This window comes from Marmota monax, unplaced genomic scaffold, assembly GCF_021218885.2.
Source record: "Marmota monax isolate L192 unplaced genomic scaffold, Marmota_monax_Labrador192_F-V1.1 WCK01_AAM20220418_F8-fsc00024, whole genome shotgun sequence".
NCBI lineage: Eukaryota > Metazoa > Chordata > Mammalia > Rodentia > Sciuridae > Marmota > Marmota monax.
The window spans coordinates 19,124,014-19,143,875 of NW_026695224.1; the positions used below are offsets into that span (position 1 = coordinate 19,124,014).

General features: G+C 47.5%; 1 protein-coding gene across 7 annotated transcripts; it reads left to right on the forward strand.

Annotated features, from left to right (window-relative positions):
* The first annotated feature begins 1,439 nt into the window (after positions 1-1,439).
* Positions 1,440-14,254, forward strand: LOC124086510 (cocaine esterase). Of its 7 annotated transcripts, XM_046434793.2 has the most exons (13): positions 1,440-1,593; positions 7,329-7,533; positions 8,458-8,599; positions 9,235-9,368; positions 9,449-9,707; positions 10,118-10,216; positions 10,490-10,630; positions 10,728-10,808; positions 11,246-11,390; positions 11,808-11,945; positions 12,776-12,848; positions 13,299-13,464; positions 13,622-14,254. In XM_046434793.2, exons 1-13 carry the CDS (start codon positions 1,518-1,520, stop codon positions 13,700-13,702), a joined length of 1,740 nt encoding a protein of 579 aa, XP_046290749.1. In that variant the 5' UTR covers positions 1,440-1,517; the 3' UTR covers positions 13,703-14,254. The 7 variants fall into 7 exon arrangements, 6 of the variants coding, with proteins under 6 accessions (XP_046290749.1, XP_046290750.1, XP_046290753.1 ...); XR_006849818.2 differs by lacking the exon at positions 12,776-12,848; XM_046434794.2 differs by having other exon boundaries at positions 13,299-14,254.
* Positions 14,255-19,862: the final 5,608 nt, after the last annotated feature.

Sequence of the window (19,862 nt, forward strand, 5' to 3'; positions counted from 1 at the left end):
GCTACATGGGAATATTATCACTCCTAGAAAGACACAGTAAAGGATACTTGCTATCCTGGCATGTAGGAATGAACCCAAGCTAGAATGAAGAAGCCAAGGCCTGTTAGGAGAAGGTACTGAAGGTCATCTGAGGTGGAGCCCACACCCCTTCCTCCAGGAAGTCAGGCAGAGCAGGCACTCCTGTCTCCTGCTGTATTCCCTATGTCCTTGCAGGATTCGAGAAGATTTGACAACTCCTGGTTATGGGCCTGTCTCCCCAGCGGCCCCAGATGCCCAAGAGAGCCCTACAGGTCCACAGTGCTAGAACTAGAAAGTCCTCAGAGCATTTATCAGGTGCATAAATAACAGTAAACTCAACCTCAGAGGAAGCTGTCCTCAGGGGAAGCCACAGGGTAGGGGGAGACCAAGTGGAAGGGGTGGGTTCTTAAGAAGTGTCACAGTTGCAGTCACCAGTGTATTTCAACAGAGCAGCCAGGACCAATTAGGGACAGGTTTACACAGACCCTCAGACCAGGACTACAAGGACCTTGGAGGGAACTCAGGAAACTATGAATGCTGAGAGGAAGAAGGACTTCCCAGTACCACGGGCACAGTCACACTGCCCAGTTTGCTCAGGCAGTCCCCGTCATCCCCCAAGGTCATCATTTCTCACCTGTGGGGATCTTCATTTTGTGTCCCCTCAGAGAAGCCCTCCTGGCTCCTCCATTACAGCCCACTGCTCCCTCCTCTCCACCGCAACACCCTCATGGGCCAGTGTTATGGTTTAGAGAGAGGGTGTCCCCCAAAGCTCATGTGTGAGACAATACCAGAAAGTTTAGGGGTGACATGATTGGGTTATGAGACCTTAACCCAATCATTGATTAATCCCCTGATGAGGGTTCACTGGATGGTAACTGTAGCCATGGAGGGTGGAGCTGGAGGAGGTGGGTCACTGGGGCATGCCTTGGGGTATGAATTTTGTCTTTGTTGAGTGGAGCTCACTCTCTCTCTGCTTCCTGGTATGTCTTGATATGTCTTGAGCAGCTCTCCTCCACTACACCCTTCCACCATGATATTCAGCCTCTCCTTGAGACTTAAGCAATGGACCTGCTCTCTATGGACTGAGCCCTCTGAAACCATGAGCCCCAAATGAACTTTTCCTTTTCTATGTTGTTCTTGTCAGGTCTTTGGGGCACAGCAGCAAAAAAAAAAAAAAAAAACAGTAGCCTAAAAGAGCCAGTGGCTGCTAGGACCGTAAATTAATAACTCCAGGGGTGAGGAGTGGGTTCCTGGGATCTCAGAGCAGCTGCAGGGGCTGTGCAGCACTTGGAGCTAACAGAGGAGTGCAGCCCTGTCCAGCCTGGTATCCACTGCAGGTTCTTCATGCCTCTCCCGTTGTGCCTAGCTTGCAGGACACCACTCATTGCTCTGCCTCCTCCCTGCAGGGTCCAAACTCCATTTGGGCCCCGTTCCTGCTCTGTGCTGACCTCTGAAGCAGAGCAACCACAGCAGCACAGAAACAGCCCTGGGAGCTGACCATGTGGCTGCACAGACTTCATGGGCAGCTGGGCATCGTGGCCTGTGGGGTCCTGCTGCTCCTCCTCCAAGGCCAGGGTAAGGCTCACATAGGGGTTTGGGATGTCAGACTCTGTGTTCCCATCAGCCAAATGGTGTAGAGGAAAAGACCGAGGCTGCAGGAGGGTAGGCACCAGAGAGGGGGGAGCTGGTGGAAATGATAGAGGACAGGACAGAGAAAAATGTGCAGCCACCCTGGGCTCCCCCAAATGCCCAGGGTGGCTCCCCTGAAGTGCAGACAGGGTCAGTCAGCCTGATGTCACCAACACCAAGGAGAAGGTAAGGATGAGGGGAGACTGAGGAACCCAGAAGAGCAGAGCCACCTTCCATGTCTCTGGACAGGGCATTCAGGACACACTGAGTGCTGGCTGTGCTGGAGCTCCAGCTGCCAATGGGAAAAAACAGCCGCTTAGGAACACCTACCTGCTACCATTTGGCTCTAGGTCATGCCTTTGGCCAGAGAGGTGACCTGGCCCTCTCAAAGGGGTTCCAAGAAAGGTTACTTGTCTTAGGGGAAATACAGAAGGCCTCAGGCACTGTGTCCTAAAGGGGATCTGGGATGTCACTGGATTCCCCTCATCTTATGCACCTGATCTAGGGTATGGCTTGGCCATTAGGGCAAAGGTGAAGGGGCTCTGAGCCTACAGGCAGCACCCAGGCCCTAATCAGAAGTTAGGCAAGTTTGGCAGGATGCCTGGGCTGTCCTGGGCCCTTGATACCCTCCATTAAAGCCTTCTACTGTGGGGCCCCCCTTATGTCCTGCTACTCCTCCCCACTCTGCCCAGGAGGAGTCCACACTCACCTCTCCCCCATGGCGTACTCTCAAAGGGTATTTCCCACTTTCCTCTGTTGACCAGGCTCCTCTCAAAAGTCACTAGGACTTTCTAGACAACGAGAGCTGCCCAATCTCACTGATGGCTGCCATTATAAATATTGTCTTGGCTTCACCCATCAGAAATAATCATTAACAAGACACAAGCACAGATTTGGGTTCCACCCTCTTCTATCCCCACCAGTCCTGGCTCCTTCACAGGAACCATCAAGGCCTCAGGGTCTTACACACAATGCCCAGGACTTTACGTGTGTGTGTGTGTATATGTGTGTGTGAGAGAGAAAGAGAGAGAAGTAGTGAGAGAGATTTTTTTCTCATGCCTGGTTTCCATCTACATGACCACAACTCACCCTCTGGGGCACCATGCTTTCCCCTTCCTAACACAGGAGTCAGCTCACACTCTTACATGGTACAGCTTCCTCCACCATCAAGTGGAAAGGATGATGTGCTGCTGACTTAACAAGTCTCTGATCAGGGACATTTTAGCAGACTTTGTCCATTGCTGTTACAACACCAACCTGAGGCATCTGAGACTGCTGTCTGTGTACATTACATGAAAAGAAATTTCCCCCAGTAAGGAATTCTGTGTAGGCAACATGTTACTGGGAAGAGGTGTGTACCACCCATGCCCCCTTTTTGGTACTGAAGGAAACCTAGAGTTGCTTTGCCACTGAGTCATGTCCCCCAGCCCTTTTCATTGTATTTTGATACAGCATCTCACTAAGTTGCTTAGGGCCTTGCTAATTTGCTGAGGCTGGCCTCAGCCTCCTGAGTCGCTGGGATTACAGACATGCGGTGCGTGAGGAGTGTGCCTTTTGACTTGGAACATATCTTAGTTCGATTTGGTTTGCTAAAACAATATAATTGACCTGACATTGGATGATGTATAAAGGAAATAGATTTATTTAGCTCACAGTTTTAGAGCCTGAAAATCTCTGATCAGGTGACCCTCTCTGGTAGGTCTTGGTAAGGGACTCTCAGGTATGTCATAACATGGCAATGGCATGACATCATAGGACTTTGTGGGAGAGAGATCACATGATGAGAGCAGAAGCAATACACAGGGAAGAGGCAAACTTGTTCTTTTATTAAAAACTCACAGTCACCTCAAAGGAATTAACCCACTCCTGTGAGATCTAATCCACTGTGAAAAACTAGCTTTAATCCCTCCACAGGGCAGTCCTGAGCCAATCACTAGGTCCTACTTCTGAAAGGCACCACCCCACTGGTGTTCTGTCATCCATGATAGCAACCTTTGGGGGACAAACCATATCCAAACCATACCATTCTGCCCCTGCCCTCCAAGGTTCACATCCTTCTTTCAATGCAAAATGAAGTCATTCCATGCCTATAGTCTTCAAAGGCTGAAACCTTGCCAGCATGACTCCAAAGTACAAAGTCCCAAGTCCCATCTGAAATTCAAGGGAAATGACTTCCAACAAGTTACATGGTTTCAGGATACAGCCTTGAAACAGGCACAGGGCAGATAGTCTGGTGGCAAAAAGGAAGAATAGCAAGTAGAAAGGGCTCCCAGACCCCCAGCAAGTCTGAAAACAACCAAAGAAGACACTAGATCTCCAAGTCCAGCTCCTAGACACAGGGCAGGGTACTGGTCCCCAGGGCCTTGGCAGCCCCACCCCTGGGGTAATGCTGGTTGCAGCCCACATGGCTACTCTCCTGGGCTGCATGCCATGGCATGTGGCTCTCCTAGGCTGGCACTGACACTGCCAGTGGCTCTACATTCTGAGGTCTCAAGAGCAGTGGTCCCACTCTCATGGCCTCACTAGGCATTCTGGTGAAGAATCTTTGCAGTGACTCCACTCCAACAGCAGGGCCTCCAGAACTTTCCTTTGAAACCCAGGGGAAGCTGTTGTGACAGCAGAGCCCTTGGATTCTCTGCACCTGCAAAATAGCTCCACTTGGGCATCACCAAGGTCTGTTGCTTGCTCCCTTTGGAGCAGCATCAGGAGTCATGCCTGGGCTTTCTTGAACCATGGTTGGACAGATCCAGAGCATTTTGCTAGAAAACAAGGAGCAGAATCCTGAGACAATGCTGGGGCTCCTTCCATGGTCTTTGGGGCTTTTGATGCAAGGGCACCCTGGAAGATTGTGATAGCCTCAGGCCTTCTCTCCCATGATTTTGAAGCAGAGAAAGCCTGGCTCCTTCCCACCCAGTTATCTCTTTTGCATCCTCTATATTCTCACCCAATCTCCCATTTTGCTCTTTAGGTAAGCAGATATGAAATTTCCAATGTTTTAAGGTATGCTTTCCTTTGCCAACTATCATTGCAAATCTCACTTAAAATGACCAAAAATAACCACATAGTTCCTTCTATATTTTGCTTAGAAATGTTGTTCTCTGAGGGGCTGTGGTTGTAGCTCAGTGGTAAAGTGCTTGCCTGGAACGTGTGAGGCCCCAGGTTCAATCCTTAGCACCACATAAAAATAAATAAAATAAAGGTATTGTGTGTGTCTACAACTAAAAAAAAAAATATTTAAAAAAAAGAAAAAAGAAAAGAAATGTTATTCTCTGAATATTCTAGGTCATCAATGTTATATTTGCCCTTCTATAACATCTTTATGCATGAATACAATGTAGCCAAGTGTTTGCAGTGATCAAATGTAGCCTTTCTTCTAATTTCCGATTTGTGGTTCCCACTTCCTTCTGAATCCTCCTTAGGATTGCATTTACTAAGCACATTGCTATCAGCATTCTGAATATGACCACTTAACCAATCTCTATGAGGTTCTAGCTCCTTCCTAGTCTCTTTGTTGACTGAACTCTCACAGGATTACTGATAATTCTCCATTTACATCAGTATAAGACTTCTCTTTCTCCTCTTCCTCCTCTTCCTCCTTTTTCCTCTTCTCCTTCTTCTTTTTTGTACAGGGAGTATAACTCCAGGGGCACTTAACTACTGAGCCATATCCCCAGTCCTTTTTATTTTTTTATTTTGATATAGCATTTTACTAAGTTGTTTAGGGCTTCACTAAGTTGCTGATTCTGAAGCTGGCTTTGAACTTGCAATTCTCCTGCCTGGGCCTCCTGAACTGCTGATATTACAACTCTGCACCATCACACCCAGCAACACAAAACTTTTCTTGACTGCTCCTCCAAACTCCTCCAACCTCTGGCTGTTAACTAGTTCCAAAGCCACTTCCACAGTTTCAGGTATTGTTTTAGTAACAATCCCACTCTTGGTAGTAATTTTCTGTCTCAGTCTGCTTTGTGTTGCTATAACAAAATAGCCAACAGAAGGTAATTATAAATAAAATAGTTATTTTGCACACAGTTTTAGATACTGAAAATCAAGATCCGGTGGCCCTCTCTGGTCTGCCTCTGTTTTTGTTTTTGGTCTGTTGTTGTGGTTGACACAACATCATCCAAGGATGATCTGCCACCTAGCAACATCCCTAGCCCTTTTTGCTTTTCACTTTTACACAGGCTCATGCCAAGTTACTGAGCCTGGTCTCAAACGCACAAAACTCCGGTCTCAACCTCCCAAGTCTCTGGTGTTACTGGAGTGCATCACTTTGCCTGGCCCTGATCTACCTCTGGAGAGAGCCTTGAAGCTATGTCATAAAATGGCAAAGACATGATATAGCAGGAGAGTTTATGAGATGATCATATGGTAGGAGCAAAGCAAGAGACTGGAGAATGGCCAGGCTGCTCTGTTAGAACAATCCATTTTCATTTTACAGAGAACTAAAGCACTCCTGTGATATCTAACCCACTCCAAAAACACTTATCATGATCCAATCATCTTCTTTTACACCCCACCTCTTTATAGTCCCACTTCCTCAATGCTGCCACACTGGGAACCAAACTTCCAGCACATGAATCACTGGTGAACAAACCATATCCAAACCATACAAGAAAGACATTACTAGATTGTCCTCTCTGGAGCCTGCCACGCCTAGCCTCAACCACAGCAGTTGACACATACTGATGCATTAGGATCCACCCTGGGCAGGGCAGCAGGAGATCCCTGAGGCTGTTCTTGTCTTTGTTTTTTTCTAATGGAACCTGGCTCAGATCTGTCAGTTTCTGCAGAGGCAAAAGGTGAGACTGTGAAGGGAAGTTGCAAGAGAGGTAGGAGCCACTTCAGGTGGCAACAACATCAGGGGGACAGTGGCCTTACTGAACACCTCCCTGCACCCTAAGGCACAGAGCAAGATGTGGTTGCACAAAAGCTACACAGCACAGAGGGATGAGCCTCATATGAGCCAGAGAGGAAAGTTAATGAACCCAATGTGTCCATCAGCCACTTTCAACAAGTATCAGGATTGGCACAACCTAGATTATCTGAAATGCACTCTGTCCTTTGCACCATTGTTTGAAAGCAACCCCAGCTATCACATCATGGGTAAATTTTTCATGAGTTCCTACTGAAAAAAAAAAAAAGAGAGAGCGGAAGATTGATACAAATATGTATATGGATATACACAGAGATAGGTAGATAGATAAAGGTATTTCCACAACAGTTTAAGTTTTCATCATAATTAAATATCTACTCAAATGTTCTAATTTATTAGAATGGTAATAAGTTTTATAATTTGCAAAGAGGTAGATTTTAATACCAACTTTGAAAAATAATTACTGCACCATACATTCTATCCATTCAATGACACACATAAGTAGTTTTTAGTTTACACTCAGAGTTCACCTCTTTCCCTCAATGTGAACCTAATCCTACCCTACATACCCTCAGTCTGATCTCTGTGTCTATGGATAAACTAATTCTGGCCATGTCATCAGAATAGAATCAGGAGGCAATTGTGGAGGGTCACAGTGGGACAGGTAGAAGGTTTGTGAAGCCATTGTTTGCAGATCAGAGTCCCTCCACAAGATGGAGCTAAGGAGGGCCAACCAGGTCACAGTACTATAGGCCAGCAGCTAATTAAGCAGACCAAAGTCTAAAGTGCATCTCTCTGCCCACAGGCCAGGACTCAGTCAGCCCCATCCGGACCATCCACACCGGGCAGGTGCGAGGCAGCCTCGTCCATGTGAAGGGCTTCAATGCGGGGGTCCACACCTTCCTGGGAATTCCCTTTGCCAAGCCACCTGTAGGACCACTGCGCTTTGCAGCCCCTGAGCCCCCTGAACCTTGGAGTGGTGTGAGGGATGGAACCTCCCACCCAGCCATGTAAGTTCTCCAGGGGTCTGGGAAACCTCAGGGCTGGGTGGGGGTGGGTACTCCTAGCCCTGGGCTCCTTCATCTACACTGCCCAGGCAATTTTCCTCTGCATTGGGATGATTCTCACATGCATTCTTCCAGTGAGAGTGCTAAGGCTCAGAGGGTTGAAGTTGCTAACTTCCCTAGGCTCCTCTCTTTGGCCTTGGCACCCAGAGAACATTAGTTGCGGAGATAATTTGTCCCAGCTCATGTTATGCCAGATGTTCTCTGCAACCAGGGTACGTACATGTGTCTGGGAGAGGGTCAGATTGGCTCTAAGAACCTATAAAATACCCTGACTCCAGCAGTACATACTCTAGAATCCTGAAGAGGGAAGCAGCAGTGGCTCCTTTGGGATCTGCCCCCTGCATTCTCTATGCCAGCCCACAGGGCCAGGTGCCAGTGGCCAAGTAATAGATGCATGTGTTTACACCTGAAGACTCTGTGGTTCCCTGAGAGTCTAGACTTGGTCTGTGGGTTGTCCTACTATGTTCTATGGGAAACTAAACTCCATCCATTCTGGCACCACCCATTTGGGGACATCTATACTGTTCCAGACCTGAATGGGGACAGGGATAAGTGGTGAATGTTAACACAGGTAGCCAGTGTTTCCCAGACAGTCCCCTAGAGTCATGATTGCCCAGCCTCAGGAGTTGGACACAAGTGCTTAACAACCTTGAAGCCTCCCTGGAGGTCTGGACTCCATCCCGGCTTACCCCGAGCCAGAGGCCTTGAACTCAATGGGAAGGGGCTTTAGAGAAAAAATCAAGTATGAACAGGACATCAGGTGTAACAGGGACCCTGAGGGGGTTTCTTGGAAGAAACCTGAACCCAAGTCTGCTTTTGACCACTGTTCACATGCTGGGTTGACTGTCTACCGTGGTTGATCACCAGGTGTCTGCAGGATGCCAAAGCAATGAACACACAGTCCCTGAAGCTGTTGAATCTGACCCTGCCTTCCATCCCCATGTCAGAAGACTGTCTGTATCTCAACATCTACATGCCTGCTCATGCCCATGAGGGCTCTAACCTTCCTGTGAGTGTCAGGATGTGATTGACAGAGGAGTGGGAGTACATTTGTTCTACAAGGTTAAAAGGAACAAGATCAGCTTGGGTCCTACTGCAGTATGAACAATGAGGAGAAACCTCTTACTGTCAGATCCAAGAAGGCCTCTTATGCCAGTGGGCCTTGACTTAAGCTTGTGTTCAAAGGGCCCTGGCTACTCCCAGAGGTCAGAGACCATGGCCACTGAATGGACACCATTCTCATTCAACCAAGTTGTTCCCAGGATACCCCCTTAGTACAAGGACTACACTAAGGTCACAAAAAAAAAATGACAGCAATGGATTGTCTTTGAGCTCTTGTGGAGAATAATTTTGATTAATGTTTCTTGGAAATTCTAAGTAGACATCCCTTTTCTTTCCAATTTGCAGAAGATTCAGGATGTAATAGATCCAGGCTTTGGTAAATGGGATGTACCATGTACCAATGGGAGACTCGGTCTTCCTGATTAAACTTGAGTCACTGGCCCATGGCCCAGGTCATGAGGTCTGCTAGAGTTTTGTCTGTGTGGGTAGCTGCACAAGTCAAAGCAGTGTTTAATCTATAAGGCAGCCCAGGAGGGGTTTGAGCTGGGTGGGAGTCATGTGGTATATCTCTTGATTTCCAAGGTGATGGTATGGATCCATGGTGGTGCACTAGTTATAGGCATGGCATCCCTGTACGATGGTTCTATTCTGGCAGCCACTGAGGATGTGGTGGTGGTCATTATCCAGTACCGCCTAGGTGTTCTGGGCTTCTTCAGGTGAGCTTGGGTCTGGATTGGTCAATGGAGGCTGAGTAGATAGAGGACCATCCAGTGATCATCATCTTTGCATTTCTCAGCACTGGAGACCAGCATGCCACTGGCAACTGGGGTTACCTGGACCAAGTGGCTGCCCTACATTGGGTCCAGCAGAACATTGCCCACTTTGGAGGCAACCCTGATAAGGTCACCATTTTTGGCGAGTCTGCAGGTGGCACTAGTGTGTCCTCACATGTGTTGTCTCCAATGTCCCAAGGACTCTTCCATGGTGCCATCATGGAGAGTGGGGTGGCCCTGCTGCCCAGCCTCATTGCCAGCTCATCTGAAGCAGTTTCCACAGTGAGTGCCCTCAACCACCAAAGCCCAGACCCACTGCCTCATCCCTCACCTTCAGAGCCACTGTTCCTCTTTCTTCACTGAAGACAACAACAGTTGAGGAACCTTGGGAAGTGCTACCTATCCAGGGTTTGCAAGGGGTTCAAGGGTCAGAATCCACAGACCTCTACCTCACAGTGGTTGAAAAGGTTCTATGATCTGTAAAGCTGAACCCTGAACCATGTGAGCAGGTGTGATGGCTCTTCTGGCTGACACCTGAGGTTCAGGGAGGGTAGAATAATTTCACACCTGCACCAATCCACACTCCCTACCCTTTGAAATATTGGTGGTGCCTGCACCCAGCTGAGACCTTGGGCAACATTCCCACTCCTTGCCTGAAGGGATGATCCAGCCCTTTTTTGGTGCCTTTACAGATGGTGGCCAACCTGTCTGACTGTGGGCAGGTAGAGTCAGAGGCCCTGGTAAGCTGCCTTCGAGGCAAGAGTGAAGAGGAAATGCTGGCTATTACCAAGGTCAGGCTAAATGAGCATGGGTGTGGAAGAAGAAGGGATGATAGCTATGGGGCATAATGACTTGGGTGCCTTTCCAACTCCCTGGAACAGTTACTTCACCCAACAGTTATTTCCAGGTATTCTGGAAATGAGGCCTGGATGTAGTAAACCAGGAATAGGATTTCTGGGGGCAGTTATGAGTATCCTGGCCAGACAGGAGCGAAAAGCACTTAGAAGACATCAGAAGTTTTCTAGGTCCTGACTGTGCTTCATGACTTTGAATGCCCCCTTCAGGCCTTCAAGATCATTCCCGGTGTGGTAGATGGGGCCTTCCTGCCCAGGCACCCCCAGGAGCTTCTGATTTCTGCTGATTTTCAACCTGTCCCCAGCATCATTGGGGTCAACAATGATGAATATGGCTGGGTCATTCCCTCGGTGAGACCTAGCTCCAAGTTTCTAGGTGTTTGGGGAACACATCCTAAAGTTCTAAGTCAATCTGAACTATAATGCACACCCTCCCCTTTCCACCCAGAGCATGGGCACCGCTCACCCCCAGAAGAAAATAGACAGAAGGACTGTGCAGGCTGCTCTGCAGAGAAGAGCAGCACAGATGGTGAGACTCCCAGGGTCCTGCAAAAAAAAAAAAAAAAAAATGGAGAGTGCTGATCAAAGTGTAGTATCCCTGTAATCCCAGTGACTCAGGAAACTGAAGCAGGAGGATTCCAAGTTCAAGGCCAGCCTTCAGCAACTTGGCAAGACCCTACCTCAAAATAAAAAAATAAGAAAGGCTGGGGATGTAGTTCAGTGGTAAAGCTTTCAATCACCAGTACCAAAAATATTGAGAGGATACCCCCAGATATCCTTCCCATGAGGCAACTTCCGGCAACAAAGGTTGATCTCTGGGTGCATTTGTGAGTGGGATAACCCAACAGCTTGACAGGTTTGCCTTATGCCCTGACCCATCCCAGATCCAATCTCTCCACCCTTAAGCTGCTGTGTCCCTTCCTCAGTGCCTGCCTAACAGGACTCTCCCCGATCCCTCTGGGCTAGATGTTGCCTGCTGAATTTGGTGACCTGTTGATGGAGGAGTATATGGGGGACAATGAAGACCCAGATACTCTTCAAGGCCAGTTCCAGGAAATGATGGAGGACTTAATGTTTGTGATCCCTGCACTCCAAGTAGCACATTTTCAGAGTGAGTATATCTTTACCTGACTCCTGATGGCCTAGGGCAGCTCAGAGCTCTGGTGTCTGGGGAACAGGAAGATTGTGATGTCTAGGTCCTGAACTAGTCTTTATCAGGCCCCTGATGCCAAGCACTTGATAGCCCTCATCTCAGTAAATCCTGAGGGATAGTGTGACAGAAAACACCCCTATTTTATAGGCAAGGAACCTGAGTTAGTGACTTGCTCAAAATCATACAGCTAGAAAGTCCAAGGCCATGACTTATTGAAGGCCCTTTGATGGCTTCAACTCCACCTTGGGATTCCCCATTTCACTGTCCAGGTTAAAGTCAGCTTTGGACCTATGTATTTTGTCATCAAGGGTGACTCAGAAGGGAGTTCCAGGTAAGGGATCACCTTATCACCTCCTGACCACCCCCATTCCCCAGGTTCCCATGCCCCTGTCTACTTCTACGAGTTCCAGCATCGGCCTAACTTTTTTAAGGACATCAAGCCACCCCATGTGAAGGCCGACCATGGTGATGAGATTCTCTTTATCTTCAGATCCTTTTTCTGGGGCAAGCAAGGTGAGTCTTTGTTCTCCAGGAAATGTGTACCAGTGGGGTCCACACAAGGAAACTAAGGCTCAGAAAGAGGATCAGGTGTTCACCATCTCACAGCTCAAAAGATGTCCCTAAATTAGAATCTGAGCCCCACCACTCCAGCCTGTGCTCCCTCAACCTGCCCCACCCCAACCATGATGTCCATAGTGGGTACAGAGGAAGGTACTTAAATGTTTTAGAAGGAAAAAGGGACCCTCTGGATCCAGATGGCCCAGGATCAAGTCAGCTAGAGGCTGAAATGAGTAAGGGCAAGTTGGATAAGGGGAGGGGCTATCCCCCAGGGCTATTGGGGTAGGGAAGATGTATTAGTCAAGCCTTCTATGATGAAATACCTGAGATACTCAACTTAAAGGAGAAAGATTTTATTTTGGCTCACAATTTCAATGGTTTCAGTTCATGGTCACTTGATTCCATTGATTCTGGGTCTGTGGAGAGACAGGACATCATGTCAGGGAGTTAGTAGTAGAACAGAGCTGCCCACATCATGACAGTCAGGAGGAGAAAGAATGAAATACATACAGGCACCAGGAACAAAATATACCTTTAGAGGCATGCCCCCAGTGACCCACCTCTTCAACTAGGTCACATCCATAGCTTTTACAGCACCTCCCAACAGTGCAACCAGCTGGGGGTCAAGCCTTCAACAGATGAGCCTTGGGGGACACTTCAGATCCAACTATAATGGAAGGGATCCAGGCCTTGGATCAATCCAGGCTATGGCTGGGGTTGTAAATGTGGCACAGGAGTGGACAGGGTTGGCCAGGACCTGGACCCTTGCCTTCCTCCTCCCACAGTTGAGCTCACTGAGGAGGAGGAGTTGCTGAGCAGAAGGATGATGAAGTACTGGGCCAACTTTGCTCAAAATGGGTGAGGACACCTGCACACCTCAGCCTCCCAGTGGGGCACGGGTCCTCCACTGTTCCCCTTGTCTGAGGTGACCTCATTAACACACATGTGGCCTTAACCACATCCTAGCTCCCTCTCCAACATGAAGGCCTGCTCTGAAAGAGGTTGCTTTGTGGGTGCAGGTCACTGTTCTCTTCTCATGGTGACCGGGAGAGGAGCCATAGTGCTGGGTTACCATAAGAGCCAGCCTCTCACAAGGAACGGCCAAACAGACCAGGTTGCCCTGCCCTGTGGAGAACAACACTAGTGAGAGACCATTACTTTCCTACATCAGGAAAACTTTACCCATTCTCAAAGCCCTGGCCTGCCTGGATGCCTGGCCAGTCCTAAACAGGGATGGGAGGTCAGGTCTGAGATCAACAGAGCTCAGACTGACCATCTCCCTGCCTTGCTGGGAGGGCATGTGCACAGGAACCCCAACGGAGAGGGCCTACCCCACTGGCCACTGTTCGACCAGGACCAGCAGTACCTGCAGCTGGACATCCAGCCTGCTGTGGGCAAGGCCCTGAAGGCCCACAGGCTACAGTTCTGGACCAAGACCCTGCCTCAGAAGATCCAGGAGCTAAAGGGAGATAAGGTGAAGCACACAGAGCTCTAGCTCCCTGTTCAGGGAGGGAGGGAAGGGCTATGTGCAAATGGGATCTGCCTTTAGTGCCCATACATGCCCACCCAGGAGCCAGGGCTGACCCCCTCATTCATGTAGCCATTCATCCACTCTTCATTCATCCATTCAGCCAACACTAATGAGGAATTCACCTCATGATGTTCATTGCCCAGGCTGCCATGAGTCCTCTCTCGTTAGACACACTCAGTAAATCCCCCCAGGAAGCTGTGGACGGGTAAGCCCAGTGGATGCCCACCTTCCTCCACCTCCACTGAGCTTGAGTTCCTTCCTCCCTACTCCCCTCTCTTTCTTTGTACCCTCTCTGTCCTCTCCTGCAAGTTTCCATACCCTCCCACTTTGAGAGAGATGTTTTACGAAGTGGTGCTGACCTAGGTTTCAGAAACCCTTGCCCACCTCTCAGCAAGTCCCCCATGTTCTCATATCTCAGAAAGCCTAAGAGAAAACCTATATATCAGAAGCTCCAGTGTCTTAGTCCATCAGGCTGCTGTTACAAATATACAATAATCTAGCCAGACACAGTAGCACAAACCCATAGTCCAAGCTACTCAGAAGGTTGAGGAGGAGAATTATCAAGTCCAGACTGGGAAACCTGGGGAGACCCGAGCTCAAAACAAAATAAAAAGGGCCATGGATGTAACTCAGTGGTAGAGTGTTTGCCTAACATGTCAAGGTCCTGGGTTTGATCACTGTACCACTACCAAAATATAAACAAATAAACACAATAAACTGAGTAGCTCATAAACAGTGGAAATTTATTGCTCTCTGTGTTGGAAGCTGTCAAGTTCAAATCCAGGTGTTAGCAGATTTGTTATCTGGGGATGTCTTGCTCTGGTTTTTAGATGGCACCTTCTAACTGTATCCTCACTTAGCAGAAGTGGCAAATAATCTCTCTTGGCCTCTTTTATACAGTTAGTAAGCCCAATTTATCACAATACTAATGATTTATCATATTGGAGATTGTTTTTTCAGCATATAAATTGCAGCACACAAACTTTCAAGGCATACATCTTAGCCACTGAAGTGGGCCCCTCTATTGTCCCTAGAGATTAAATGTCATTCATCATTAACATTTAAATCTACACACACACCCATCTATTTCTGTCCCAAGGAGGTGACAGGCCCCATACTTATGAGAAGCAGGACTGGGCTTTTCCATTGGCTTCTGGAGCCTGGGCCAGCTGGGTGCATCCTGGAGAGCCAGGTGGGGTCCTGAAGTTGCCTCTTATTCTCTGTGGATCTGCAGACACTGTGAACCCCACACTGACACAATCACAACACAGCTGTGAAGATGTTTCCCTGTGGGGTATATCCTGGAAGAGGCCTTGACATGCCAGGAGGTCCAGACAGGTAGCAGAAGAGATTCTTGTCACTGGCTCCCTGAGGGCCTGTCCATCCAGAATCTTTCAGAATTTCATCTGCAGCCTCCTGACCATCCCCCACTGACTATGGCATCCACATGATTGACTTTCCCTCTCACCTCATTGATGTCCCTAAACTTTTTTGGCCCCTCCAACAGAAACCCTCTCATCTTTTATCTCAGTAATCAAAAGTGCCAGATGAAGTTCAATATGCCTTTTTGTTCCTCCAAAGCATTTTCTCTCTGTCATGGAAAGGCTGTGTCCCTCACTCCATGGACCCTGGGACTCTCCCTATACCCTCCATATCTCCAACTTGCCTCCATGGGGCACCAGTTTTCCCAAGAAACTAAGTTCCCTCTTTCACCCAGTGCATTTAAGCCCAACCACAGGGCACCATGCCCTTTAGGGCTCAAGATGAAGATTGCCGTGTTTCCCATCCTGGACACCAGGGGGCAGACGAGGATAGCGGTAAGCCTGGGCTGACTGGATCTCTGCAGAGGTGAAAAGACCTTTTAGTTCCTTTTAGTGTACAGGGACTGGTGCATAATCCTTCCACTCTGTGCTGAAAACATTCATTGTGCTCCTGCTGCAAACATGCCCCTGTATGGTTTTCAGTTCTGAGCATGCACAGGTTGTTTCCCAGAGTGGGTCCTCAAGAGTATTTTTCAGAATTTCAGTAGTTTCAGTAGCTCTTTTTAAGAGCTTTATTGTGGATCATTTCCATGAATTAAATTCACCCATTTGAGCTACAAAGTTTGGTAAATTTGAGTAAATGTAGGAGACTATAACCGACACCACATCAGGTTTAGAATGTTTCTTAAGCTCCAAAATGTTCCCACATGCCCATTCACAGTTCGTCATCACACTGACCTCTGCTCCCTGGCAAGTGCCTGATCGATTTCCGTTGCCAAAGATTGCCTTTTCTAGAATATCATAGCACAGGAGTCATTTGTGACTGTGTCACTTGCATAATGACTTTGAGATTCAAGTGGCATTTCTTCCCTTTTATTGGGGAGTGGCCTTGCATGTACACATCTGCACATGTTACCAGTTGATGCACATCTGAGTGACTTCCATTTGGGACCTCTATTTAATAAAATGATCTGGACATTTTTAGACATGACTATGTGTATACACAGGCTTCCGGGGTTTTTTTTGTTTTTGTTTTTGTTTTTTTATGGGGGGGGGTGAAGACCTGAGAGGGCCAGGTGCAGTGGTGCATACCTATAATCCTAGCAACTCAGGAGTCTGAGGCAGGAGGACGGTAAATCTGAAGCCAGTCTAAGCAACTTAGTGAGACTCTGCCTCAAAATAAAAAATAAAAAGGTCTATGGATATAACTCAGAGGTAGAGCATCCCTGGATTTATCTCCAGTACCACAAATAATAATAATAATATTTTTAAAATACCTGAAAGTAATTGCTGAGTCATATGATAAATGTGCGTTTAACTTTTGAAAAATTGTCAAACTGTCTTCCAAAATGACCATATCGTTTTTACCTCCCATCCATCCATATATGAGGGTGCCAATTGCTCCATATCCTCACCATCAGTTTCTTTATGGGTTTTAAATCTGATTATATTGAATGGGTATGTAGCAGTATCTCATTTCCCTAGACTTTTGTTTTGTTTTTTGGTTCTGGTTTGGTTTGGTTTGGTTTGCTAGTAAAGGTTGAACCCAAGGGTGTTTAACCATCAAGCTACATCCCAGTCCTTTTTATTTTTTATTTTGAGACAAGACCTCACTAAGTTGCTGAGGCTGGCTTTGAACATACAATTTTCCTGCCCCAGCCTCCTGAGCCAGTGGGATTACGCATGCACCCCTATGCCTGGCTTCCCTAGACTTTGAAACTCTGTCTCCATTTTCTCTGCCCTCTCTTCACTCCCTCTTTCACTATATATTTGTATATTGATACACAAGTACACAAAAAAGCACACACACACACATATACACAGATATACTCCTGAGATGCTTCTTCATTTCATGTTTTTACTATTATCTTGGCTACCCTCAATACCAGGGTCTCTGTAAGATGTTACCCTAAGTGGCAGAGCACATGGGGACCTTCACCCAGCCGTGGTGTACTGCAGACTCCAGATTAGGAAGAAACATTATGTTGTCTAGTAGACTCGAAGAAGCTTGTAACACACCTCTGAGTGGGAGGAGCCCCACAGCCCAGCTATGAATTAGATCAGGAGAATCAGGGCAGAGAGAGCATCTGCCCAGGCAGGGGCTGGAGTGATGGCTTGGAGCAGAGTGCACTGGAAGGAAAACTAAATCCACAGCAGGCTTGCTGATTGGGTGGGGGTCAAAGAGAAGCAGTGCTCTCAGAATGCTGGCTACTCACATCTGGATAAATGCTGATTGCTCCCCAAAGGTGCTGATAAGGAACCCTGACAGTGCTGGGCTGTGGGAGCCTATGGGAGGCAGGACTGGAATGCAGGAGCGAAAGACAGTTTTCAGGGAACATCTGAGGCTGAGCCCCTAACACTCCTTCCACCAGGAAGTCAGACTTGGCATATGCTCCTGAGCCCAGGCTGGGTTGCCTATATCCTGGCAGGTTTGGGGATAAGCAAGCACTTATTTAATGTTTGTCAAGTGAGTAGCTAAGTGTGCTTTAACTCAGTCTCCCCCATGGATTAGGTCCTCCTTTGTTTTGAGGACATGGTGCACATCTGTAATCACAGCTACTCAGAAGGCTGAGTCAGGAGGATAACAAGTCTGAGACCAGCAAAATCCTGTCTCAAAATAAAATAGAAATGTCTGAAGGTGTGACTCAGTGGCAGACACCTTGCTTAGTCTGCATGAGGCTCTGGGTTCAACTCCCAGTACCGGGGTCGAGTTGGGGGAAAGTACTGGGTTGCTCTCTACAGATTCACTGGGCAAGGCCACCTCAGGATTCCAACTATCTGATGATGTGCTTTACTACCACTGTAGCTGTAGTTTAAGTAGTGAAAGGATAAAAGAAACTGAAGTTAAAGACCAGGCATTGTAAAGCTTCTAAGCTGCAAAGCCTGAGTTAAAATGTAAAAGACCAGGTATTGTTAAGCTCCTATGCTACACTCAAAACCTGAAATTCCTGTAGCTGTTAGGACAATTCACGGGACTGCCCAGTAGATATTCCCCCTGACCATTTAGTTGTTAAATAACCTGGGCCCTGTGCAGTTTGGCACGTAGGCATTCAGGGCCCAAACCAATCAGTTTGAATGTACCCCCCTTCTTAGGACTGACCTATCACCCCCGCCCGACCTGTTCCCGCCAATGAATGTACTAATCATGTTCAAGAGTTGTTGTTTGATTTTCCCGCGGTATATGGTGATTTGTTGAAGGGGACTGTGATGTATGTAAAGTCCCTGCCCTCCCTAAAAAAATGTATATAAACCCTGCTCAAGTTGGGCTCTGGGCTCTGGGCTGCTCTCCCTCCTTGAGTGAGCACAGAGCCCCAGCATGCTGGATCTTCAATAAACCCCCTTTTGCTGTTGCATGAGTCGGTCTCTTGGTGGTCTCTTCCTCTGTCGTTCGCCGGTCCCTTACAGTAGGCCCCACAGAACTGAAGCCCTTGGCAGATCTCTGTGATGTACACGTTGCAAGTTCTACAGGCATTCAAGGTGCAAAAGTTATAGGGTCATGATAGCTTCCTTCCAGATTTCAAAGAAAAGCCTTTAAAACCAGGCAGAAGTTTGCTGCAGAGTCAGAGTCCCCGCAGGGACTCCCCAGTGGGGAAATGCCTAATGGAGCTGAGAAAGTGAAACCAAAGTGGAGACCCATAAAGGTAGCATGCCACACCAGCCTCGGAAAGCCACCGACATCAGCATGCAACTATAAGAGTAGCCATGTGGACTGGCAAAGCCATTCACTCCTGCTGTGATGAGCACAAGATCTAGACTTGGAGACTTCTTAGAATTTAATGCCTACCCTGCTGGGTTTAAGTATTCCTATGGGCCATTTACTCCTTTCTGCTTCTCAATTCCTTCCTTTTGCTAAAAGGGACATTACATTTATCCTCTCCCTGTCTTGCCATTACATCTTGGAGGTATGTACTTGTTTTGTTTTTTGACTTTTTTTTTTTAACAGGAGCTCAGAACTGAAAGAGTTTGCCTTGAATCTTAGAGGAGATTTTACACTTGGATTTTTTAGTAACAGGAACAAAGTAAGACTTTGGAACTCTTGGGGGTGGAAGGAATGTGTTTGTATTGTGAGGGCATGAACTTTTGGGCCACGGATGGAATGCTTTGGTATGAATTTTGTTTGTCCCCCCACAAAAAAAGAAGTTCACATACTCAAAGTTTGGTCCTTAGTGTGGCAATGGGAGATGACAGACTTTAAGAGGTAGAGCTGGGCGCTTAAGAGGCTTATTCACATGCCTGTAATCCCAGCTGCTGGGGAGGCTGAAACAGGAGGATCACGAGTTCAAAGCCAGCCTCAGCGATGGCAAGGTGCTAAGCAACTCAATGAGACCCTGTCTCTAAATAAAATACAAAATAGGGCTGGGGATGTGGCTCAGTGGTCAAGTGCCCCTAAGGTCAATCCTGGGTGCCAAAAAAAAGAAAGAAAGAAAGAAAAAGAGAGAAAGAGAGAGCCTGGTATGAGCTCCTTAGGTTCGTTAGGGGCATGTCCTTGGAAGGAATTCCAAGATCCCAGCCTCTCTGAATTTCTGTTTTTCAAGATGTGATCTTTGCCTCTTGCATGTCCTATATATCACTAGGTCCTCATCAGAGCCAAGATAATGTGGGTGTCATGCCTCTAAACTTCCAGAACTTTGAGCCAAATAAATTTCTGTTGTTTATTTGTTTTTTGTGTATTTTTGTTTTCTTGGCAGTACTGGAGATTGAACCCAGGGCCTCATGCATACTAGGCAAGCACTCTACCATTGGGCTACCTCCCAGTGCCAAATCTCTTTTTCTTACAGAGTAAGTCTGACTCAGGGGGTTCATTATCATAACAGAAAATGAACTAAAACACATACAATGAAATTTTATTTGGCTATAACA